This window comes from Toxorhynchites rutilus, chromosome 2 (assembly GCF_029784135.1).
Source record: "Toxorhynchites rutilus septentrionalis strain SRP chromosome 2, ASM2978413v1, whole genome shotgun sequence".
Taxonomy (NCBI): domain Eukaryota; kingdom Metazoa; phylum Arthropoda; class Insecta; order Diptera; family Culicidae; genus Toxorhynchites; species Toxorhynchites rutilus.
Genome location: NC_073745.1, coordinates 211,407,649 through 211,430,145, shown reverse-complemented (window position 1 = coordinate 211,430,145; position 22,497 = coordinate 211,407,649). Strand labels below are relative to the sequence as shown.

Sequence of the window (22,497 nt, the reverse complement as noted above, 5' to 3'; positions counted from 1 at the left end):
TGAGAAATGCTCGAGTTATAAGCGTTCCAAATCTTGCATTTTTTCCTACTTGTTCAGTGCTTAGATTTTCATTTCACCCCCTATATCTTCCGGTTAGACGTAGTCCTACGTCAAAACAAGGAGGGGAGATAGCGGGAGGGAATTATTTACGCTAAGGTATTAGTAATGAATCTCTGCTGAGGCAAATATTCAGTCTTTTCCAGGCAGTTAACATTGTTTGTTTTTTTTTTCATCATAAAGGCTTCGTTGCATTGCATCAATGCATTGAATTGACGCTATGGTGAAGCAAGTGTTAAGGTTGTGCACCAAAAAAAAATATTTGAGGAATACCAAGTTATTCAATAAGTTATAATAAGTCATTAATTTATTTAGGTTCGCGTGCAGATAGAGTTTATTTCGCTTATTAAGTCCCCAAGAAAGTAAATGTCGAATTTTGTAAGTGATTTGGTTTCGCTTGCCAGTATCAAAATTTCTCCACTAAGGATGACAGATGCGCTTACTTCGAGCATATATTGTTCAGCGAGCACAAGAATAAATCATCAAACAATTATCATCAAATGATTCTACAATAAAAAAACAGGAAGTGGGTTATATCTATGGTATAACCGCAAGGGTGACGTAGGACTATCTTTGATTTAGAGATCATTTGTTTGAAGTTGAATCTAAATCCATCCTGAATGAATGAATAAATAAATATTTGGGTGACTTCAAAAACGAGAGTGTTACTTTGAAGACTCAAGGTTTTATGCATCCAATATTGGATACAAAAAACCTTGTTCTGAAGAATAATCTTCAGAAGCTTTCCTGTTAACTGCACTTGATTGACAAATCACAAAACCAAATGTATGTGGTCGCAGTATTATATGGATAGAAAACATTAAAATAAACTCGCTTGAATGTAATTTTCAATTCCAAGGGGAACTGGCAGATTATTTTTCAGCAACGATCATTTCTTTCCAGGTTTCCTCTCGATAACCAGCAAACGAAAAGAGTTGCGTGTATGTGTGTGTGTGTGGCGGCTGCTTCTATGTCTTCCCGAGGAACCGTATTTCGATGCTGATACTCTCTTGGTCACCTTCTCTTCTCCTTCTGATCGATCGGCTTTTCTGCGCTCCCTCACAGTTAAAACAAACTGATTGCATTTCAGGTCAGGTCAAGCCAGGTAATGAATACCTCGATCCCTCGCCGTTCAGCTCGTTCAGAAACGATGTTGTCTTGTCGATGTCCTCAGGCGTCGTGCACAAATTACGTAACGCAAAAATCCGGATTTTGAACCTCCCCCCCCTTTCGTAACGCAATTTCCTATCTCTAATAAACAGAAAGTAACGCAACATCTAACCCCTCTCCCCTTATCGCGTTACGTAATTTGTGCACGACGCCTCACGAAAAATGAATGGGTTTCACCACCAGAATATCATTTCAGTATGCTTTTCGTGCGTGATTGAATCGAGAGAAGGTGTGGTTTACGATGGCAATTTGGAAGGCAAACTAGAGGAGAATGAACTCTCTGAGTATGAAAATTTCGGCGACTGAGCAATAATCAATTGAAAATTATATAATTTTGGCGATACGAAACATTTTCCGTTTTTCATGTTATGCATCCATTATTGGATACGAAAATATCCTACTGATGGGAAAGAATAATCTTCAGAAGCTTTCCAGCTAATTACACTTGATTGAAAAATTACGAAATCAAATGTATTTGGTCGCTGTGTTCGCCATATAATTAGAAAACATTAAAATAAACTCTTTCGCATGGATGTATTCTTCAATTCCCAGGGAACTGGCAGATTATTTTTCAGCAACGATTAGATCTTTCCGGAATTTTCTCGATGCTGTATGGCATCCAAACGAAAATTCTCATTTCAGTTTGGCCTGCAAAAAACTTTTCTGAACTCTAATCCATCAAATTTGGAGCCCTGAAAAGGGCCGTTGATTATATGCTAAGCTAATACAGCACCCTCTCCTTGGATTCGACGGGCCAGCTGAATGTCCTTGTGCATGATGTGACGCGTTTTACGTGGATAGCACACAAATTTGTATCTTCGAATAAGCCTCCTGCAGCGTCATAACCGCGGAACTTTGGAAGCGCAAGTCGGTTTTGAAGTTCTGAGCAATTCCACGAACCAAAAGCTGCAAAGGTAGCTTGCGGATCAGCAATTCGGCCGACTTCCGATAGCGATGAATTTCACGCAAAGTTCCCGGTCGATAGCGATGTGGCTTCTTCACCTATCCTGCGGCTGGTGCGCTTATCCGAGCTGCTTTCATGTGCCTTACCACTGAAAGACTAACCTGCTATCTGCTTGGTCCCAAACAAACGAGTCGTCACGGTGCGAGAGTAGAGTAAGAAATGAACGAAAGCAAAGGAAGCGTCATTTTATAACCTGTTTTCGAAGCTATCATTAAGCTATTGAAACAATTTTCCGACTTAATAAATAACAATAATATAACTCTTGGACATTTTATCTTTTGTAAGAAATGATTATCACTGTTCCGTTGATCCGAAGCAGAATGAAACACGCTTAAAGAAGGAATGGATTTTTGACGTAGGACTACGTCTTTCATTTCTATACCGGGGTGTAAAATCAAAGTTTCGAAAACGAAAGCGTTACGCCGGAGACCGAGATTTTGAGCGTTAATAGCTCCTAAACAACTGAACGAAATGGTATGATAAACACTTCATTCGAAAGATAAAATGTCTACGCGTTCTATACTTGTTACTTTTTGATCCAAAAACTTGTTTCAATAGTCTTAAAATTGCTTTAAAAACAGGCTATTGAAATCACTAATCGGTATATAAGCGAGCGCCGCTCGGAAATCCACTCAGTTCTAATTGAACAGCGATTGGAGCATGTTGTCGCTGTTGTGGTGAAGCTCTTCATTTATCATGAAAGCGCTGATGAACGGTGTCACCAAGAGCCTGTTTGTGCACCTTAGGCCAGACATGAATCCATCAGGAGGGGAGTGATGCCACAAACGGTTTCCCGGGAAGATCTCGAAAGCAGCCGCCACACACACACATACACGCGCGGAATTCTTTCCGTTTGGATGCTATTCAGCATCGAGAAAGATCAGGAAAATAATCTGCCAGTTCCTCTGGGAATTTAAAACTACATTCATGTGAAAGAGTTTATTTGAATGTTTTCTATCCATGTAACACTGTGACCAAATACATTTGGTTTTGTGATTTTTCAGTCAATCACAATTAACAGGATAGCTTCTGAAGATTATTCTTCCCCATCAGTAGGATATTTCCGTATCCAATATTGTATGCGCCCGCAATCGATTATTGCTTAGTCGCCGAATGTTCCGAGCTCAGAGAGTTCATTCCCCTCTAGTTTGCCTTCCAAATTGCCATCGTAAACCACGCCTTCTCTCGATTCAATCACGCACAAAAAACATACTTAAGCGATATTCTGGTGGTGAGACGCATTCATTTTTCGTGAGGACATCGACGAGAACAACATCGTTGCTGAGGATGATGGACGGCGAAGGATCGAGATATGCCCTGAAACGCGAGCCGTTTGTTTGAAACTGTGAGGGAGCACAGAGAAGCCGATCCTTCAGGAGAAGAGAAGGTGACCATCGAAGTAGCCGCTACACACACACATACACGCACGGAATTTCTTTCCGTTTGGATGCCATTCAGCATCGAGAAAGATCCGGAAAATAATATGCCAGTTCCTCTGGGAATTTAAAATTACATTCATGTAAAAGAGTTTATTTTGATGTTTTCTATCCATGTAACACTGTGACCAAATATTTTTCAATCAAGTACTATTAACAGGTGGTTATCGAGTTAGTATTAACCCCTGGTGGGCTTCCAGTATCGAGGAAAATGTGGAAATATCTAATCGTTACTGAAAATAATCTGCCAGTTCCTCTGGGAATTTAAAAATACATTCATGTGAAAGAGTTTATTTGAATGTTTTCTATCCATGTAACACTGTGACCAAATACATTTGGTTTTGTGATTTTTTAATCAATTGCCATTAACAGGATAGCTTCTGAAGATTATTTCTTCCCCAGCAGTAGGATATTTTCGTATCCAATATTGGATGCATAAAACCTTGTACCTCCAACGTAACGCTCTCATTTTCGAAGTCCCCCAAATATTCATTTATTCATTCATTCAGAATGGATTCAGATTCAACTTCAAACAAAGGATCACTGAATCAACGATAGTCCTACGTCACCATTGCGGTTATACCATAGATATTACCCACTTTCTGTTTTTCTTGGAATTTACTCAGCAAAAATAATGCCCTTTCCCAACACTTAAAAACGACAAACGGTAAACAGTTTCATCAAAGTGATTTCTTCGATATGGGGATTTATTCACTACATCATGTCATGTATTTCATATTCTTCATTATGAAATCCATATCCATGGCACCTATCGGTATCGAATTATCATCGACACCGCGATTTTCGCTAAATGCTCCTTTCAGTTCGGCCTGTAAAAAACTTTTCTGAACTCTAATCCATCAAATTTGGAGCACTGAAAAGGGCTGTTGATTATATGCTAAGCTAATATAGCACGCTCTCTTCGGATACGATGGGCCAGCTGGATGTCCTTGGGGATGATGTGACGCGTTTTGCATGGATAGCACACAAATTGGTATCTTCGAATAAGCCTCCTGCAGCGTCATAACCGCGGAACTTTGGAAGCGCAAGTCGGTTTTGAAGTTCTGAGCAATTCCACGATCCAAAAGCTGCAAAGGTAGCTTGCGGATCAGCAATTCGGTCGACTTCTGATAGCGACGAATTTCATGCGAAGTTCCCGGTCGATAGCGATGTGGCTTCTCCACCTATCCTGCTACTGGTGCGCTTATCCGAGCTGCTTTCGTGGTGCCTTACCAGCGAAGCTATCGACCGGGAACTTTGCGTGAAATTCATCGCTATCAGAAGTCGACCGAATTGCTGATCCGCAGCTACCTTTGCAGCATTTGGATCGTGGAATTGCTCAGGACTTCAAAACCGACTTGCGCTTCCAAAGTTCCGCGGCTATGACGCTGCAGGAGGCTTATTCGAAGATACAAATTTGTGTGCTATCCACGTAAAACGCGTCACATCATGCCCAAGGACATTCAGCTGGCCCGTCGAATCCAAGGAGAGGGTGCTATATTAGCTTAGCATATAATCAACGGCCCTTTTCAGGGCTCCAAATTTGATGGATTAGAGTACAGAAAAGTTTTTTACAGGCCGAACTGAAAGGAGCATTTAGCGAAAATCGTGGTTTCGATAAGAATTCGTTACCGATAGGTGCCATGGATATGGATTTCTTAATGAAGAATATGAAATACATGACATGATGTAGTGAATATATCCGAAGAAATCACTTTGGTGAAACTGCATTATAAAATTATTTGTGTACGTATGCAGCAATCGATAGTCGACTCTAATTTGCGCTGGGTAATTTCCTCGGAGGACTCGATTCCTCCTTTGAACATTAATAATCTAATAATCTCTTTCTGGCAAAACGATGTGGTATGAATCACATTATTTGAATGATAGAATGAAGAAGTTTTCTGCCAATTTCCTTCAACCTCCAAACGTATCTTTCTCCCGTTTGTCGTTTTCGCGTTCGCTAATCCTTTCTCACAACACCCATTTCTCGTTTGAGAAATTGTTGAGTAAACATTGTTTGCCAGTGCGCGTAGAGCGGGAATTCCTAAAGATTCATTGCACCTCTAATAAATTGCCGAAAGACATGGTCTTACGTTGATCGCACTTGATTGAAAAAATCCAAAACGAAATGTATTTGGTCGCAGCATTATATGAGTAGAAAGCAAATAATCGCTCGAAAATGACTTGATTTTCGCGATGTGAAACATTTTCCGTTTTTCATGTTATGCATCCAATATTGGATACGAAAATTTCCACTGATGGGGAAAACAAATATTCAGAAGCTTTCCTGTTAATTGCGATTGATTGAAAAATAACAAAACCAAATGTATTTGGTTGCAGTGTTATATGGATAGAAAACATTAAAATAAACTCTTTCGCATGAATGTATTTTTCAATTCCCAGGGGAACTGGCAGATTATTTTTCAGCAACGATGATAGCAACGAGAATTCCGCGCGTGTATGTGTGTGTGTGTGTGTGTGTGTGTGTGGCGGCTGCTCCGATGTTTCAAACGGAACCGTGGCATCACTCTCCTCCTGATGGATTCCCTTTTGGCCTTAGGTGTACAAACAGGCTCTTGGTGAAACCGTTCATCAGCGTTTTCATGATAAACGAAATTAGCTTCACAACAACAGCGACAACATGCTCCAATCGCTGTTCAATCATAACTGAGTGGGTTTACGAGCGGCGCTCGCTTATATACCGATTGGTGATTTCAATAGCCTGTTTTGAAAGCAATTTTAAGACTATTGAAAAAAGTTTTTGGATCAAAAAGTAACAAGTATATGACGCGTAGACATTTTATCTTTCAAATGAAGTGTTTATCATACCATTTCGTTCAGTTGTTTAAGAGCTATTAACGCTCAAAATCTCGGTCTCCAGCGTAACGCTTTCGTTCTCGAAACTTTGGTTTTACACCCCGGTATAGAAATGAAAGACGTAGTCCTACGTCAAAAAACATTTCAGGGCGACCAAACTGATAGAATGGTTATTTCAAAATTTTCGTATCATTTTACTATTCGAACCTTTACCATAACGTCATCGCTCTCGTGTTGAAACACTTCTTTTACTTTTAGAAAATAACCACTTCCGTTTATTTACTTTGAAAAGGACTTCGCCTTTTAATAGCTAAAAACTCCACGCGACCGTTCGCGCGGAGTGTGTCTCTAGAACTCCCTTAATATCAAACACGAAAGTCTTAAGCTAACCTTTTACAATAATTCTTTTTTTCTTTAATTCGTTGGGAGGAGCCAAGTCATAGAGAAATAGCCAATCAATCGAATGCAGTGTTCGATGTGATTTGGGTAAAGAATAAAAAATGCTAACTGCGCGTAAGCGCGCATATCGCATAGTGCATATCGATTTCATGGGAAATCGTAAAGTGTTACGACTTTGTAAACTGTCGCGTATTTCATCGGAGCAGAACTAGGTCTGTTTTGGTTTAGGTTTATTGCCATCAACTGCGCGCGGTATGATGTAAGAATGAATTCATACCGCTAGCGCATGTGGCTAGTTTTTATGGGTGATGGATATTTGTGGGAGAAAAGTAATTAACGAAGTTATGCAGTTATGCTTGTGGGAATCGTAAACATTGAAGTGCTTGCGCATGAGCCATTCGTTAGAAAACAATTAATTGTTTAGGGATCGGGTTTGAAATGGGTTTGAAATCATGCTACAGCATTATAAAATAATATCCGCAGTTATAAACAAGAGACTTAAATTAAACTACAGCGTAGTTCTACGTCAACAATGCGGTCGTGTATTGAACACAACCTGCTATATTTTTTTTCAGATTTTTTTCAGTGTTGCGCGGTATCAAAAAAAAATTTTTTTTATATTTCCAAAGAGTGGTTAGGTAAGGGAGTAAAAAGTGCCCCCAAACCAAATCACTAGCTGCATGGCAAATATTGTAAAGGATTTTGGTGGTTTATTTGAACCCCTATGTGGTTTGACGTAGGATCTATAGTGAAAAACGTACTTTTTCGTTTATTTCACACCATCCTCAATAGATCCGAGATAAAAATTTGAAAAAAATACTGAATGTACATCTTACCACGGTGTATCAAGAAAAAACTTCAAAAAAAATTTCATCAAAAATTTTAGTACTACAAAAAATATTTAAATTCTGAAAAAAAAAATTTTTTAGATTTAGATTTAGAGATTCAGTACTACTCTAATTCATATTTAAATGTGCTCTTACGGCTTTTCTAGATTGATAAATATCTTCAAACTGTTTTTTTTCAAATAACAATAATAAAAATAAAATTTAAAAAAATACACAGTACAAAAAAATGTTATAGATTTTCTGGCATTTCGAAATTTTGAAAAAAAAATATAACTTTGAGACCCACTCCTGCTCAAATTTTTTATTTAAATGCGTTCGTATGTGTCTTTTTTCTACATGTGGCGTAGATTTTCCTGGATTTTTAAGAGCATTGTGTGACACAAACATAATTTTCTTCATCGTCTGCATTATTATTTTTATTTTTTTGTAAACGATTATTTTATTGTATTCGTGGTTTTCAATTGAAAGATTAAGATAAAAAAAAACAAATCGGATTTGTGGTCTCAAAGTTATATTTTTTTTTAAATTTCGAAATGCCAGAAAATCTATAACATTTTTTTGTACTGTGTATTATTTTTTTTATTATTTTATTTTTATTATTAGATATTTGAAACAGCTTGAAGATATTTATCAATCTAGAAAATCCGTAAGAGCACATTTAAATATGAATTAGAGTAGTACTGAATCTCTAAATCCCAAAAAAAAATTTCAAAATTTAAATATTTTTTTAGTACTAAAATTTTTGATGAAATATTTTTTTGATAATTTTTCTTGATACACCGTGGTAAGATGCACATTCAGTATTTTTTTCAAATTTTTATCTCGGATCTTTTGAGGATGGCGTGAAATAATCGAAAAAGTACGTTTTTCACTATAGATCCTACGTCAAACCACATAGGGGTTCAAATAAACCACCAAAATTTCTTATTTAATATCCTTTACAATATTTGCCATACTGCTAGTGATTTGGTTTGGGGGCACTTTTTACTCCCTTACCCGGCCAGGCCCTTTGTTGTTGAATTTGTAAAGAAGTGACACGTAATGTATTATTTTTTTTAAATTGCTCGAATTTCAATACCTCGCGAAAGTGTACATTTTTGGAAAAAGTAATGCGAGTGAAAAATTAAATCTTCGCGTTCCTATGTCTTTTCTCAGCCACCAAACCTTTTTTACCGTGCAGAACTGTAGTCAAAAACCAGGACCTTATTTTGAGGGACTGTGTCGAAAGATAGCACACGAACGAGAGTTTTAGAATATATTTTTTTATAAAAACAGCATTTTAAAACACATTATTCAGTAGATACACATCTAAAGTTCACAACGAATTGAAAAAATCTTGTTTATCTTTCATTATCATACAAATTATGCATCACTGCTCTTTCAAGCAAAAATAATTCCGACCAGTTTGGCATCCATGTACAAATTGAATACGACCGCAAAGGGTTAACATGCAACTGTGTATCTATATAAAGATTATCATTATTTTGACATTTTTATACAATTTTGGTACATGGTCATGATTTGCAACTAGAGTATGTATTTTGCACGATTTATTTTGAAATGACACCAAAACTTGAGCAAAACGGTTTAAGGAGAATGACGACGGTCCACGACCAAGAGTTCCAGTCATACTGATTTTTGGAAGAAGATTGTTTGGACCGATTAGAGTAAGTTTGAGGTTAGAAAAACACAAAGAAATGACAGCCTGAAGTCTGAGCTATCCAGAATACTCGAGCAACAGTTAAGCACGGTGGAGAATCGTTTCTTGTGAGGGGTTGTTTTTCTTGGAATGGGGTGGACAATCTCGTTAAGATCGATGTGAAGAAGACTGCTGAGTCCTACGTCAATGTCTTGGAGGAAAACTTAAAGCCGTCACTCAGGAAAATGAATATAAAAGCTATATCTTCCAACAGGACAATGATCCCGAGCACACCTTGAAGGTGTGCTATTTTCAGTCCAAATAGATTAAAATGCTTGAGTGGCCATTCCAGTCCCCAGACCCCTACCCCATAGAGCATCTATGCACAATACTGGATGAAAAAATCCAATGAGTTGGAGTTTTATGTAAATTTGAAAATGAATACAAACAATGGCTTGTTTACATCCTTTCCATTGTAAGAAATACGTTCATTTTCCAGAAAAAAAATCATGAAAAAGTAGTTTGCGTAATGCTGTTAACTTTTTTCTTTCCAACACTGTACATAGGATATTTGGTAACTTATCAAGAAGCTCTTGATCAACCTGATACATCTTCACAAACTGCTTTATGATTAGTTCTCTGACACCAAATTGCTAGATTATTTACCTCCGTAGCAATTTCATTTTAAGCATCTTCAAAAACCACGAATTCTACCATTGTGTTCACAGTAACAAGTATTTGAAAAAAAAACTCAAACTTTTTATTGTCAAATACGAAGAACAAGCATGATAGGAAAGTTTGAAAACTCTTGAAAATGAAAAACAGTGATCAATACCGTGGAATAAAATGTACCAATCGTTAGTAGAGATATGAATTGCATTGGTAGCAAAGTATTTTATGGGTGCACGAAATCATTATTTTTATTTTATAAACTTTGGTAAGCATCGACACTGTACCCTCGATATCGCGAATAGCATCGCTCGAATTCCACGCAAGCTTCCATGCGAGCGCGAACGTTAACAGTCTGTCATTTGACGCTTCGAACTGGATGCAGCAACAAAAGCAAAAAATAATAATTATCTGTATCATCAAAGCAGTAGCTATCGGTCCGCTTGCGGTAGTGAAAAAAAGTCAGTGCAGGGACTTTATGAGTATAACATTCATCAAAATTGAGCTGTGTGTGACAATGCTACTTTTACCGAGCGGAACTATAATGAAATTAGGCTGAATATAGAATAGTTTATGTTTGAGTGTTGTGAAGTTTTATAAAATAACCGATTAGGTTGAACCCTCTGCCAAGCAGATTTGCTCATTCCTTTTTTGTTGTAAATTTTTTGAAAATTGTTGGATTTGAATCCTGTTTTTAACTCGGGCTACCACTTACAATACCCTGCTTGCGGCTATTTTTATCGACTTGACAATAAATCGCGAATAACATTTTCGAATATCCAAGTGGATTCGAATTTTATCTCAACATTAAGGAACACGGAACACCCACGCGTAAGAAGTCATTCCCAGTTTTCTGAACCTACGCAAAACTAATAAAATAAATTAAATGGAATCGATATAAATAAGTAATATTCTTTTTCTTCTGCTTGTGTTTCCATTGTTCTCGCACAGGTCCATTTCGCGAACGTTAGCCCGCAGGATTCTCCGATGAACGAATCTCCCAGCTCCGAAAACGAAAACGGACACGGTAAGTAATGTTTTGAGTTGATAATAATGATTGCTGGTGCTATTTCCACCTTCGTTTTCGTTCGGCGTTCTGTTCGAACGTTACATTCGGTCGGTTATCGATTTTCATTCAGGATGATGTAGAATAGATTCTATCATAAACGATACATTGGTTCGTATGTCTGTAAACAGTGATAATTGTGCAATTGGAAATAATGTAAATGCAAACCTGTTCAACAACGAATGACAGGAGTTTTTAGTTTTATCAATATGTTCATAGATAGAAGTACATACTAGACGTCGGGTAATTGTGTTCTTTTGTTATTCGTTGTGCTGTTCGCATTTTGTATTTCGAATTTGTCAATGAATATTGCCGTTGTTCAAACGCTTCTGAAACAGATGATGTTATTCAACGGAACGAGCGGCGAATTATTGTTATCAGTGTTGTTTACCTACGACTGCAGCATGATGTGATTAGAAACAAAAAAAAAGAAAAAAATCACTTTTATCGCCAGTATCAATATTTGTTAGGGGGTCCTGAAGAAGAGATGTTCGACGATTCTTCTCCTCAATAAATGGCACAAGCATCGCAATACTACATACTTAACACTTTGACGTCCGGCGACACCACAGTAGTTACGTACGAAAACTAGCGTCTGAATGCCGGCGACACCACAGTGGTTACGTGCGCATAGTATCTCAGTGGCCGGCGATAGCACTTTAGTATTGTTTGCATTCTGTTGGGGTTTTGTTTGGGTAACATTAATTTACACGCCCAACAAGTTTTATATTTTTATGAATAGGGGAGGTGGGGAAATACGGACATTTTGAGAAGAACTTCAATTATATCTTTCGAAAATCATATTTCTCCAAACTTAAATGCAGTTTCTTGCATTTCAATATACTGTTTTTTGAATTTATCGATCGAATGTTTTTCAATGTTTTTACCAAAATCAAAACATACCGAAAAGTAGAACATTTTTTCGATGATTACCCGCGTGGACATATAGTGGGGGGTATATGGACAGGTTTGTAATATTTACGAATGTATATCATCGAAATGTCATGAATGTAGGGGAACAGAGTTGAGAACTAATGAAAATTTACGATAAAATTAGTAAAACTTAACAATTTAAGATTTCCCGATAATGTCAAGAACGGGCGGCGACAAGCCAAGTAATCCAAATTAGCGCTGCCGGCGCCAAGCGAATATTTTTTTACGAATGGTGCGGACGTCAAAGTGTTAATACATGCGTCATTCTAATTATTAGTACCTGATTGGGATTTCTGCGCCGTTCAAGTCGTGTAAAGAAACTTTTGAATTCATTGAGTAGTCAGTAGAAAGTTCTCTTGAAAACTCAATCGCCTATATTCTGGGATGTGAAAAACTGTCAAACGGTCCTAGTTAGTGATGAGTCTATGTTCAATTTATTCGGATGCGAGTACGTCGACCAATCTACAGACATGTGGATCGGAAGAGTACCAAACACGTTGAATGCAATGTAAACGGTTAAATTCCTCAAGTCGTATGGATTATAAACCGTTTCCTGTGGAATAACATCGTTAACAGATACTCAAGATTTTATTAGAGCAGGGCCGCTGTGTTACGGGCGAGGAGTGATTCCAGTGCATGGTCTATATCCAACAACGGCCTGTACACGAAAGAGAGAGAGAGAGTGAGAACTCGAACTCCATACAATTCAATATTAGAAAATTCAGTAAAGTATAAATAGAAATTAGGAAAATTATTTACTATCCTGCAGAAAACTTGCATATTGCTTACATCGTTCCATCGATGTGAAGATGAGCAATTTTTTTCATATATTGTTGCACCCATCTTGATTGACTTGTTCCAACTTCCTGGTGTGGGCAGAGACAACTGTCAGTGCAACGCGAATTTTTTTTTCGCAGCAAAAACTTGGGAAGTTCTATCTTTTTTCGCACTTTCGCAAGTGATCCCGCGCTTCATTTTGATTGATTGGCGAAAACGTTTGCAAACATTCGTGTAAATTTGTCTTCATTGTGAAGGATTGAAAAACAAGCTTTATAAACTTGTTATAATTCGTGCGAAATTTGTTGTTGAATTTGTAAATAAGTGACACGTAATGTATTATTTTTTTTAAATTGCTCGAATTTCAATACCTCGCGAAAGTGTACATTTTTGGAAAAAGTAATGCGACTGAAAAATTAAATCTTCGCGTTCCTATGTCTGTTCTCAGACACCAAACCTTTTTTACCGTGCAGAACTGTAGTCAAAAACCAGGACCTTATTTTAAGGGACTGTGTCGAAAGATGGCACACGAACGAGAGTTTTAGAATATATTTTTTTTTATAAAAACAGCATTTTAAAACACATTATTCAATAGATACACATCTAAAGTTCAGAGACCAGAAGGAGGAAGGAGGAGGAGGAAGATAGAAAATAGATAAGAAAGTGGAGGTAGATAGAGAAGAGAGAAGAAGAGAGAAGAAGAGAGAGAGAGAGAGAGAGAGAGAAAGCAGGAAGATAGAGAAGAGAGAGGAGAGAAAAGAGAGAAGAAAAAGCTCACTCACAGAGGAGAGTGAGAGAGAGAGAGGGGAGGGAAGAAAGAGGAGAGAGATAGAGAGAGAGAAGAGAGACCAGAGGTAAGAGAAAGGAGGAAGATAAAGAAGAGAGGAGAGAGACAGGAAAGAAGAAAAGAGGAGAGAGAAAGAGAGAGAAGAGAGAGAGAAAGAGAAAGAGAGAGCAGAGAGAGAAAAAGAGAAAGAGAGAGAAAGAGAGAGGAGAGAGAAGAGAGAGAGAAAGAGAGAGGAGAGAGAGAGAGAAGAGAGAGAAAGAGAGAGGAGAGAGAGAGAAGAGATAGAGAGAGAGAAAGAGAGAGGAAAGAGAGAGAAGAGAGAGAGAAAGAGAGGAGAGAGAGAGAGAGAAGAGAGAAAGAGAAAGAGGGAGAAGAGAGAGAAGAGAGAGAGAAGAGAGAAAGAGGGAGAAGAGAGAGAAGAGAGAGAGAAAGAGAAAGAAAGAGAGAGAGAGAGAAAGAGAGAGAGAGCGAAGAGAGCTCTCGATGATCTTGAGGAGATTAGAGGGGTAGCCTTTGATGTAGAAAAGTGGAACATTCATTTTCATGTGGGTGAAATGAAAAATTGGTACTTTCATATTAGCGTCACCAGAGCCGAAATAGGACGGCATACGTTTGCCCGGTTAAGTTTTGCTTTGAAATATATTATTCATATTTCTGTGCAAAAATTCAAAAATTAAAAATTAACCGGGCAGATGTATGCCGTCCGACACTCGCTAATGCTCAGTCGGACCTAACTAAAGGATCGTCTCCTATGTTTAAAACTAACCGGGCAATCGATAGAACACAGGTTCACTTGCGAAAGGCCACCGCTTCCGACGGCGGGTCGGTTCGAAATAATTTATATCAATATATCAATTGTTGGTGGGACGAAGTTCGCCGGGTCTGCTAGTTTGTTAATAAGAACAAATTCTGTTTCAAATGTTTGACATTTTCGGATAACTTATATTGTCAGTCTCCTCTCTCCCAAAAATGTCCACCTAGTGTGTTCGACCATAACACCCACTCTCCATTTGGTACATTTTTTTTTGAAAACCCCGATTTCCGGTAATTTTTGGGTTTTCAAAAAACATAAATTTTAACGTCTGCGACACCATTAAATGAAGTCCGAATGAGCCAATATTTTAGATTTTGCTTTTTTATTGTTTTTTTTTATTTTATTTAGATTTTTTATTGTGCAAACCAAAAGTTCGTAGCAAGTTCCGAATGAAAAATTGAGATAAATATTTTTATTGGCACCCTAAACCATACACTTTTCGTTTCGCATGCCGGAGAAAAACCCAGTCCCAGAGTGCCGATTCTCGGAAAAAAAATTCGAGATGACACTAGATCTCGACGTTTCATGCCATTTTAAGACATTTGACATCAAAAGTTACAGGAGGGTTGTGTCCGAGACACGACCGCATAGTTGACGTAGGATTCCGTTAGGCTATCTAGTGATTTTGGATATGTTTGAAGAATTACATCGTTAAACTCGTTGGTAAAGATTTGGTGGCCCTGAAAAGGCAATTTTGTTTGGTTGTTGGGTATTGTTTGTTCACTCCACCAGTGTTCACCGAGTGATTATGACAGAAGTATGATAAACAGTCGTTGGGTGGTATCAGATAGAAGATGCGGAAGTGGAATGAGATATGATGAAAACCGCCCTCTGTGATCCTAGATGAGATGCCTCCTGTTATGTATGGTTGAAATAAAGAAAAATATGGGTGGGTTATATCTATGATATAACCGCAAGGTTGACGTGGGACTATCTTAGCGTAGCAATCATTTGTTTGTATTGATTGAATTTTTAATTGAATGAAACAATTCCCGTATTCAATTGAATTTAATATATTTGCTTTGTGAGTGAAAAGATAGAACAAATGCCATGTAAGGTCAATTCATGCATTGTGATCGATTATGCTCTCCGTAACAAGTAAATTGAATGACAGTCCTTTTACGTTTGGTATGATACCTAGGACAAAATATGTGAACGGAAGAATTATCAAACGATTATTTTATTTTACGTTTCCTTCTGAAGATTGCACCTCTCAAGTGTACGTATTTCTCGAACCGCGAATTTGCTTGATTTGATGAACTTCAGGCACTCAGTTTCGATTTTGACATGTACGTCGAACGCATATTGTTTAATCAATAGGCGTCATCGCAGCAATTGGTTATCAACATCCTGCATAATCATCAAATGGTATGCGTAGAAATTCAGTGAGCAGAAGATATGAAGGCATATCCTTCAATGCAATCTTGGATAACCGAGCCAACGCGTGGTGTTCGTACCCGCTTTTGTAATCCGTGTTAGGAAAACACTATTCGGAGTGTAAAAAAACATGCGAGTGCAGAAGTACCCCCGGAAGACCTTTTGAGGAAACATATTCTAGTTTGCACAAAGGCAAGCGAGTACAAAAGTACTCGCATTTTGCATTTATTTGGTGAGCCGATTTCCCCAGACAACTTGGTTCTAAAGTCTGTGTTGGGGAAACACATTTCAGTCGGAACAAAAATACCCCCGACTTGCATGTATTTGCAATGTCAATTTCCCTAAGCTCCATGTATTTGAAGTCTGTGTTAGGGAAACACATTTCAGTCGGAACAAAAAGACTCCCAACTTACATGTATTTGCGATGCCGATCTCTTCAACGCTGCTTGGTTTTAAAGTCTGTGTTTGGGAAACCATAGATCGGACAAATCAAAATGAGGCAGTTACGGCGTTTAGATGACGCTTAACATTTTACAGTTATTCAATTGTTTATCTAATGAAAAATAACATTTCATTAATTGTGATAGAAGCGTAGAAATATTCCCTATAAATTGATGCAAACATTATTCCGATCCATTAAGAAATGTTCGAGTTATAAGCATTTGGAATCTTTCATTTTTTCCTGCATGATCTGTGTTTAGGTTTTCATTTTACCCCCCATATACTCCGGTTAGACGTAGTCCCACGTCAAAAAAAACTCACCAATGTAATATAATATAATTACCAATACCGAACACAATTATCAACTTTTCTCATCAGTAAAAACATGTTATTTTAATATAGAGAAAACATATTTGAAATGGAAAAGGTAATTTTGTTTTATATTTTTTGCTTTCTGAGTGTTTATTCAACCCAATGCGAACGTTATTTGGACTAACAACGCCTAATACTATATGTAGAGCATATGGGAAATCACTTTTCCGAGTATTTCTTAACTTTTCCAATTTTTTCTCGCCGCATGAACTTTCCTTGGGTGAAAATAAACACAACAAAACAGACAGCTTAAGTCAAATGACCTGTTCCCGTTCCCGCTCGAGACACCTTGATTTTTATTTATGGAAATTGAAATAAATCGTTTCATATATTAAATCACTTTTAACACAACTGCTACCGTATACAATTTTACAATTACACTTGTGCTAAATTTTTCACAATACACGATCAGTCATTGATATGAAATTTCACTAGGCAACCATCATTAAAGTTCCAAATTTAAATTTTATTTGCTAGAATTAATCGTATCACTCACCCTACTTGCAATATAAAAATGCCCTCGACATATATTTGCAATGCCGATTTTCCTCGGACACCTTAGTTTTGATGTCTCTGTTAGGGAACACATTTCGGTAGGAACAAAAGTTCCCCCTACTTTCATGTATTTGCAATGCCGATTTCCCCAGGCTCCTTGGGTTTGAAGTCTGTGTTAGGGAACCGCCGCATGTGTCGTCAATTTCGATCAATTAGAAGTGGATATTTCCGTTAGGACAGAGGCTGAGATTTTCCAATTGTTCGATAGTTAGTTTCATGAAATATATTATTTTATTCAATATCAAAAATTGTTATGAAGAGCCGAAATTGAATGACGTAAAAATTTCATCAATCCATCATGAAATGACTGAGCAATAAGCGTTTGAAATTGGACAATGTTCACGATGTGCTTGATTTTCGATTTTCAATTTGTACCCCAATATGTTCCCGAAAGACGTAATCCTACGTCAAAAAATTGTTTTCGAAAACCCCGATTTTTCAATTTTCGAAAAACTCAAACTTTGACCACTTTGCGCCACTCTCCCTTAAGTCCGATTGAGCTGAAATTTGGCATAGGGTGTTTTTTCGAGGTGGTGAGCATTTTGTATAGGGTAACTTTTTGAAATTTTAGGGTCGATATTTTCCCATAGATTCATTGGCACCCTGATGTACAAGATCTACAAGAACGTGCATTTTATGTTAAATCGTATACCTCGAGCAACCGAAGCTTAATGAAACTTTGTCCTCTTATGGTAAGAATTTCAACATTTCTCGTCGTCGATTATTTCCTCTGGGGGTACGTTGTTAATAAGCCACAAAATTTGGAGGAACTTAAAGAAGAAATAACTCGGATGTTCAACAGCATCGAAGTCGTAATGTTATAGTTGTGCATGAAGAATTTTGTTCACCGTTTAAAACGCGTTATCGAAAAAAGAGGTCACATCGAAAATTTTCTAAAATATTTAGGATTTTTTTAAAATAAAAATTGGTTCACATTTGTAGAAGTCATTAAAATTTGTTGTGCGAGTGTTTAATCTGAAAGACCCTGTAGGAATCGATTTCTCCTCGGAAGTACCCAGGACAAATATTACCCTCCTTCCCACCAATGTGAATCAACGATCGACAATGCGATAGGGTTTTGTTCATCATTGTTCTCATTTTTTGAATCACTGTGTAGATTATCCAATAATATTGCCGAATACTACATTAAGTTTTTTATTTATCCTTTTTTATAGTTTCGAATGTTGTATACGTTCTCACAAAAACTTGAAGTGTCTACGATATAGCTGCTTTGTAAACGTAGGATCAAGGAATCATTTCGTTCAGTTCACCGTTCATCGCTTCGAATATTGTGTAAAAAAAAACGAAATATAATTAATTTAGTATGTGGGATTTTGGTTTTTGTAATGCTTGACATTTTTCAACGCAACGCAAAAATGTTTCGTTTTACACTCTATACCTTCCTGTGATATGCATAAATTTTCAAAACAAAAACAAGGGAGAAGATGAACGATTCTATGTGAACCAAGTTTGAGGAGCCAAATTTAAGCTTTGAGTACACTTTCTCTTCATGGATGACGAATAGCAGCTCAGAGAATGTCCATACGAAAATGGGTCTTTACATATTAACGCCACCAGAACGCAATGTTTTATTATGAATTAATTTTTTCGCAACGATTCGTAATCTGAACGAAGTCTTCATCTAACGAGGATAAAGAATCCAGGCGGCCCAAAGCCGCTGAGGGGACGCAATCCGAGTCGGCCGTCGACCCGCCATCAGAAACGGCGGCCTCTCGCAAGCAAACCTTTGTTCCATCGATTGCCCGGTTTGTTTGAAACATAGGAGAAAATACTCGATTATAATATAAACTAAATATAAAAAACAGGCCAAACTATCAGTCAGAGAACAAATAATGGCGTCTATTTCAATATAATGCAGATAAAAATAATGAATAATTGAGTGAATATTACTTCAGCCTTCAACTCATCGCGCCTTTTGTTCACAAACCCGATAAATACGCAACTCTCCGTCGAAACGCTTTGTATTATCGTATACTGCTTCGCTATCTGATATCATTTATCATCGAATACCGACTCTAGGTGACAAAAACTGAGCGTCGTCCGGCTAACATTGTGATCTATAGTGAATCTAGTCGATTTGAGTAAAGCAGTTATCTGACCCGTGTGTGTGTGTTCATTCTTTTCAGGCGAGATGCTTCGAATAACACCGCCAAACAGAATTGTATTTACAAAGTCCGGTAACGAGCTGTCGGGATGTGTGGAGATTGAAAATATCGATAACAAACCCGTAACTTATAAGGTAGGTTTCCTTCACCCCTCCCCCATGTTAATTTTCCGCTCTCTCCGTTTTTTTAAATGCTTTTCCAGTGCTCCCCCGTAATGACTGCAACTGCCGAGAGTCATTGCGCGTTATGGTTTCATTTTCTTCAGTTATGCTTGGCTATCCATTAGTTAAGCGCGACTGACTCTTGACGAAAGGTATAATTTCCTGTACTTGTGCAATTAAATTGATCATTTAGCCTAAGCGGCGCTCACCACAAACGATTTCCCAATCAGATTATGATTGTATAACCATCATGTTAAAATACGATACTAAGAAACGTTCACTTTCTTTCTGATTTCAGATCAAAACCACAGCCCCGGAGAAGTTCCGGGTGCGGCCCAGCACCGGAGTACTTTCGCCGGGTGCCGACGTCATGGTGAATGTAGTTCTCCAGCAAGGCCAACAGATGAACACTTTGAATCGGGAGAAATTTCTGGTGATGTGTATGGGATTGGGTAGTGACATGTCAACTAATTCGCAAGATCTTGCCGAACTTTGGAAGGTATTGGTTCTGATCGAATCCTTCAATTTTGGAACTAATCATCTGATATGCCTTACAGAACGTCTCGTCGAAAAACGATTCGGTGGAACTACATCGATTGACTTGTTGGGTTGCGGCCAACCCAGATGATGGACGCCATCACAACGGGGGTGCAGCCGGCGATATGTTCGGTGCCGGATATGCCGCCGGTGGAGCCGATGAACATTTATCGCATTTCCAACAGGTTATTTCGCAACTCGGTGATACGACACATCGGTTGGAAGCACAGGTCAAGTTCAACCAAAATCTTCAGTGGATTTCCCTCTTGCTTGTTGTGCTGCTCTCAGTTGCCACCGTGTACATTTTGAAGGCGGAAATCAAGAACCTTTCGCAATAAGTGATGCATGATGTATGTTTTGGTATGTTTTCGAATTTGTACAAAATTTATTGTTGCCTTTGAAAATCGTTCAAAGGAACAACAGAGTAATTTAATTTAACTATTTTGTTATGAAACGTATTATTTAAAAGAAATATATCTAAAGTACACCGCAACGATTGTGTTGAATTGAAAGAAAGCTCTGTCTTCATCAATTATCATTGTCGATTTGTGAGTCTCTTTTTAGAGTACAGCATTATACGTCCTTTTTGTGTTGACGACATTGAATTTTCATGGGATTTTCAAGTGGAATGAACATAATTCTGAAGTAAAAACTCTGAATGAAAATTATCTTTTCCGAATCTTTCTCTGAATCCATCGATCACCACAGCAAACAGCAACACAAACTGACCACGTTTTGAATGACGATTGGCACCTTTCGGATATCATCGACGTCAGAACCTATCGTGACGCCAACATTGATTCAGAACCCTACCTGGTGATGGTCAAATTGCGGTCTAAACTGTCAGTCGTCAATAACATAAGACACCGGCGCTTACCACGGTACCACATACGACGACTACAGGAGCCGAACTTTGCTGCAACACACTCGCAGCGTCTTGAATTTGCGTTACCGGGGTTAGACTAACTGGATGCTGCTCCCCTCGATGAATGCTGGAACATCTTAAAAGCAGCATTTAGCAGCACATCAGATACCGTCATCGGGTATGACCAACGAGGACAACGGAACGAATAGTTTAATGACGAGTGCCGAGCGCCCCTGAGCGAGAAAGATGCAGCACGCGCAGCCATGCTGCAACGAGCGACTCGACAAAATGGAACAATACAGATCGAAGCGAAGGCAGCAAAGAAATTTTTTTTCGGGAAAAAAGCGCCGCCTGGAAGACAAATAGTGTGAGGCGATGGAGCTGCTTTATCGTTCTCGAGAATCGCGAAAGTTGTTCAAGAAACTAAACACCTCGCACAAATGCTTTGTGCCGCGAGCCGAAATGTGCAGGAACAAGGAAGGAGGCATCTTGATGAACGAACGCGAGATGATCGAAAAGGTGAGGCCGCACTACGATGAACACCTGAACAGCGCGCCAGGAGACCAAGAACAGCGCGACAGGAGAACAAGACTTCGATGAGAAGGACTACACCGGTAAAGTTAAGGAGACCATGAATCAGCTAAAGAACCACAAAGCAGCTGGTAAGAATGGTAATGATAGTTAGAATCTGGGACACAGCACAGCTACCGGATGAGTGAAAGGGCGGGGTAATTTGCCCCATCTATAAAAACGGTGACAATCTGGATTGTGAGAACTATCGTGCCATCACAATCCTGAATGGTGTCTACAAAATTCAGATCCTCTTCCGCCGTCTATAGTAAATAGATTTCTGGGAAGTTATCAGGTCGGAAACATGCTCGACGACGGACCAGATTTTTACACTGCGGCAGATCCTCAAGAATTACCGCGGGCAGAGATGCCAACCTTCCTGATTTTTCTTAAATGATCCTAATTTTTCCTGATTTTGTACTTTTTATTTTATTAGAATGACAATTATCCATAATAAATATACGATGTTTTCCTGGTTGGAAATGATAATTGTCATAATAGCCTACATAAAAAAGCTCTCCAGTTTGCACATATTCATTTTTTCTTTGTTTGTTATCTGTATATGCGTTTCGATTTACTGAAGATACCCTGTAGACATTTATAAAAGCTTGAAGTTGGCCGAAAAGAAATATACTCTATCAGATTAGCACGCTCGAAGGCTGTTTCAAATCGTTATATTTTGAATGAAAATAATTACTAGTTGTTCTTTGAATACTTAAAACACGTAGTCCTAATTCTTACTTTACAACTTTGTCTATACATTCCCTGATATTTCCGCAAAAAACTCATCATCATTAGCATAATCTTTCGAAATTGATCTCGAAGCTGAACTTATTCATTATTCTCGAAGCTCCAATATAAGCTTCTACTAATCAAACAGTCGATTAACTTCCCACACTTATAGCTCGCAACAAAATTAAGGAGCTGTCAGAATTAGTCAATTTGATAGCCTTCGTGTTCCATCAGAGCAACGTCAAACATCATGACTCTTTGACAACACGACAATTTATTTTGGAGTCTGGTTGGAATGTGAACACCAGTTAAACTAACCATCAGATTATGACAGCTTAGGGTCCCTGCGAAATTCTCTTAAGCACACGAATTTCGACACAAT

The 22,497-nt window shown here is 38.1% G+C and overlaps 1 protein-coding gene across 4 annotated transcripts in view; it reads left to right on the top strand.

Moving 5' to 3' along the window:
- The window catches only part of LOC129766456 (motile sperm domain-containing protein 2-like), an 86,467-nt gene extending 66,026 nt beyond the window's left edge, over positions 1–20,441 (top strand). For all 4 annotated transcript variants that reach the window (XM_055766990.1, XM_055766992.1, XM_055766991.1 and 1 more), the window contains exons 6-9: positions 10,954–11,029; positions 19,272–19,384; positions 19,710–19,910; positions 19,969–20,441. In XM_055766990.1, coding sequence (XP_055622965.1) covers positions 10,954–11,029; positions 19,272–19,384; positions 19,710–19,910; positions 19,969–20,286 — 708 coding nt within the window. In that variant the 3' untranslated portion in view covers positions 20,287–20,441. The remainder of the gene's footprint in view (positions 1–10,953; positions 11,030–19,271; positions 19,385–19,709; positions 19,911–19,968) is intronic.
- The last annotated feature ends 2,056 nt before the right edge of the window (positions 20,442–22,497 follow it).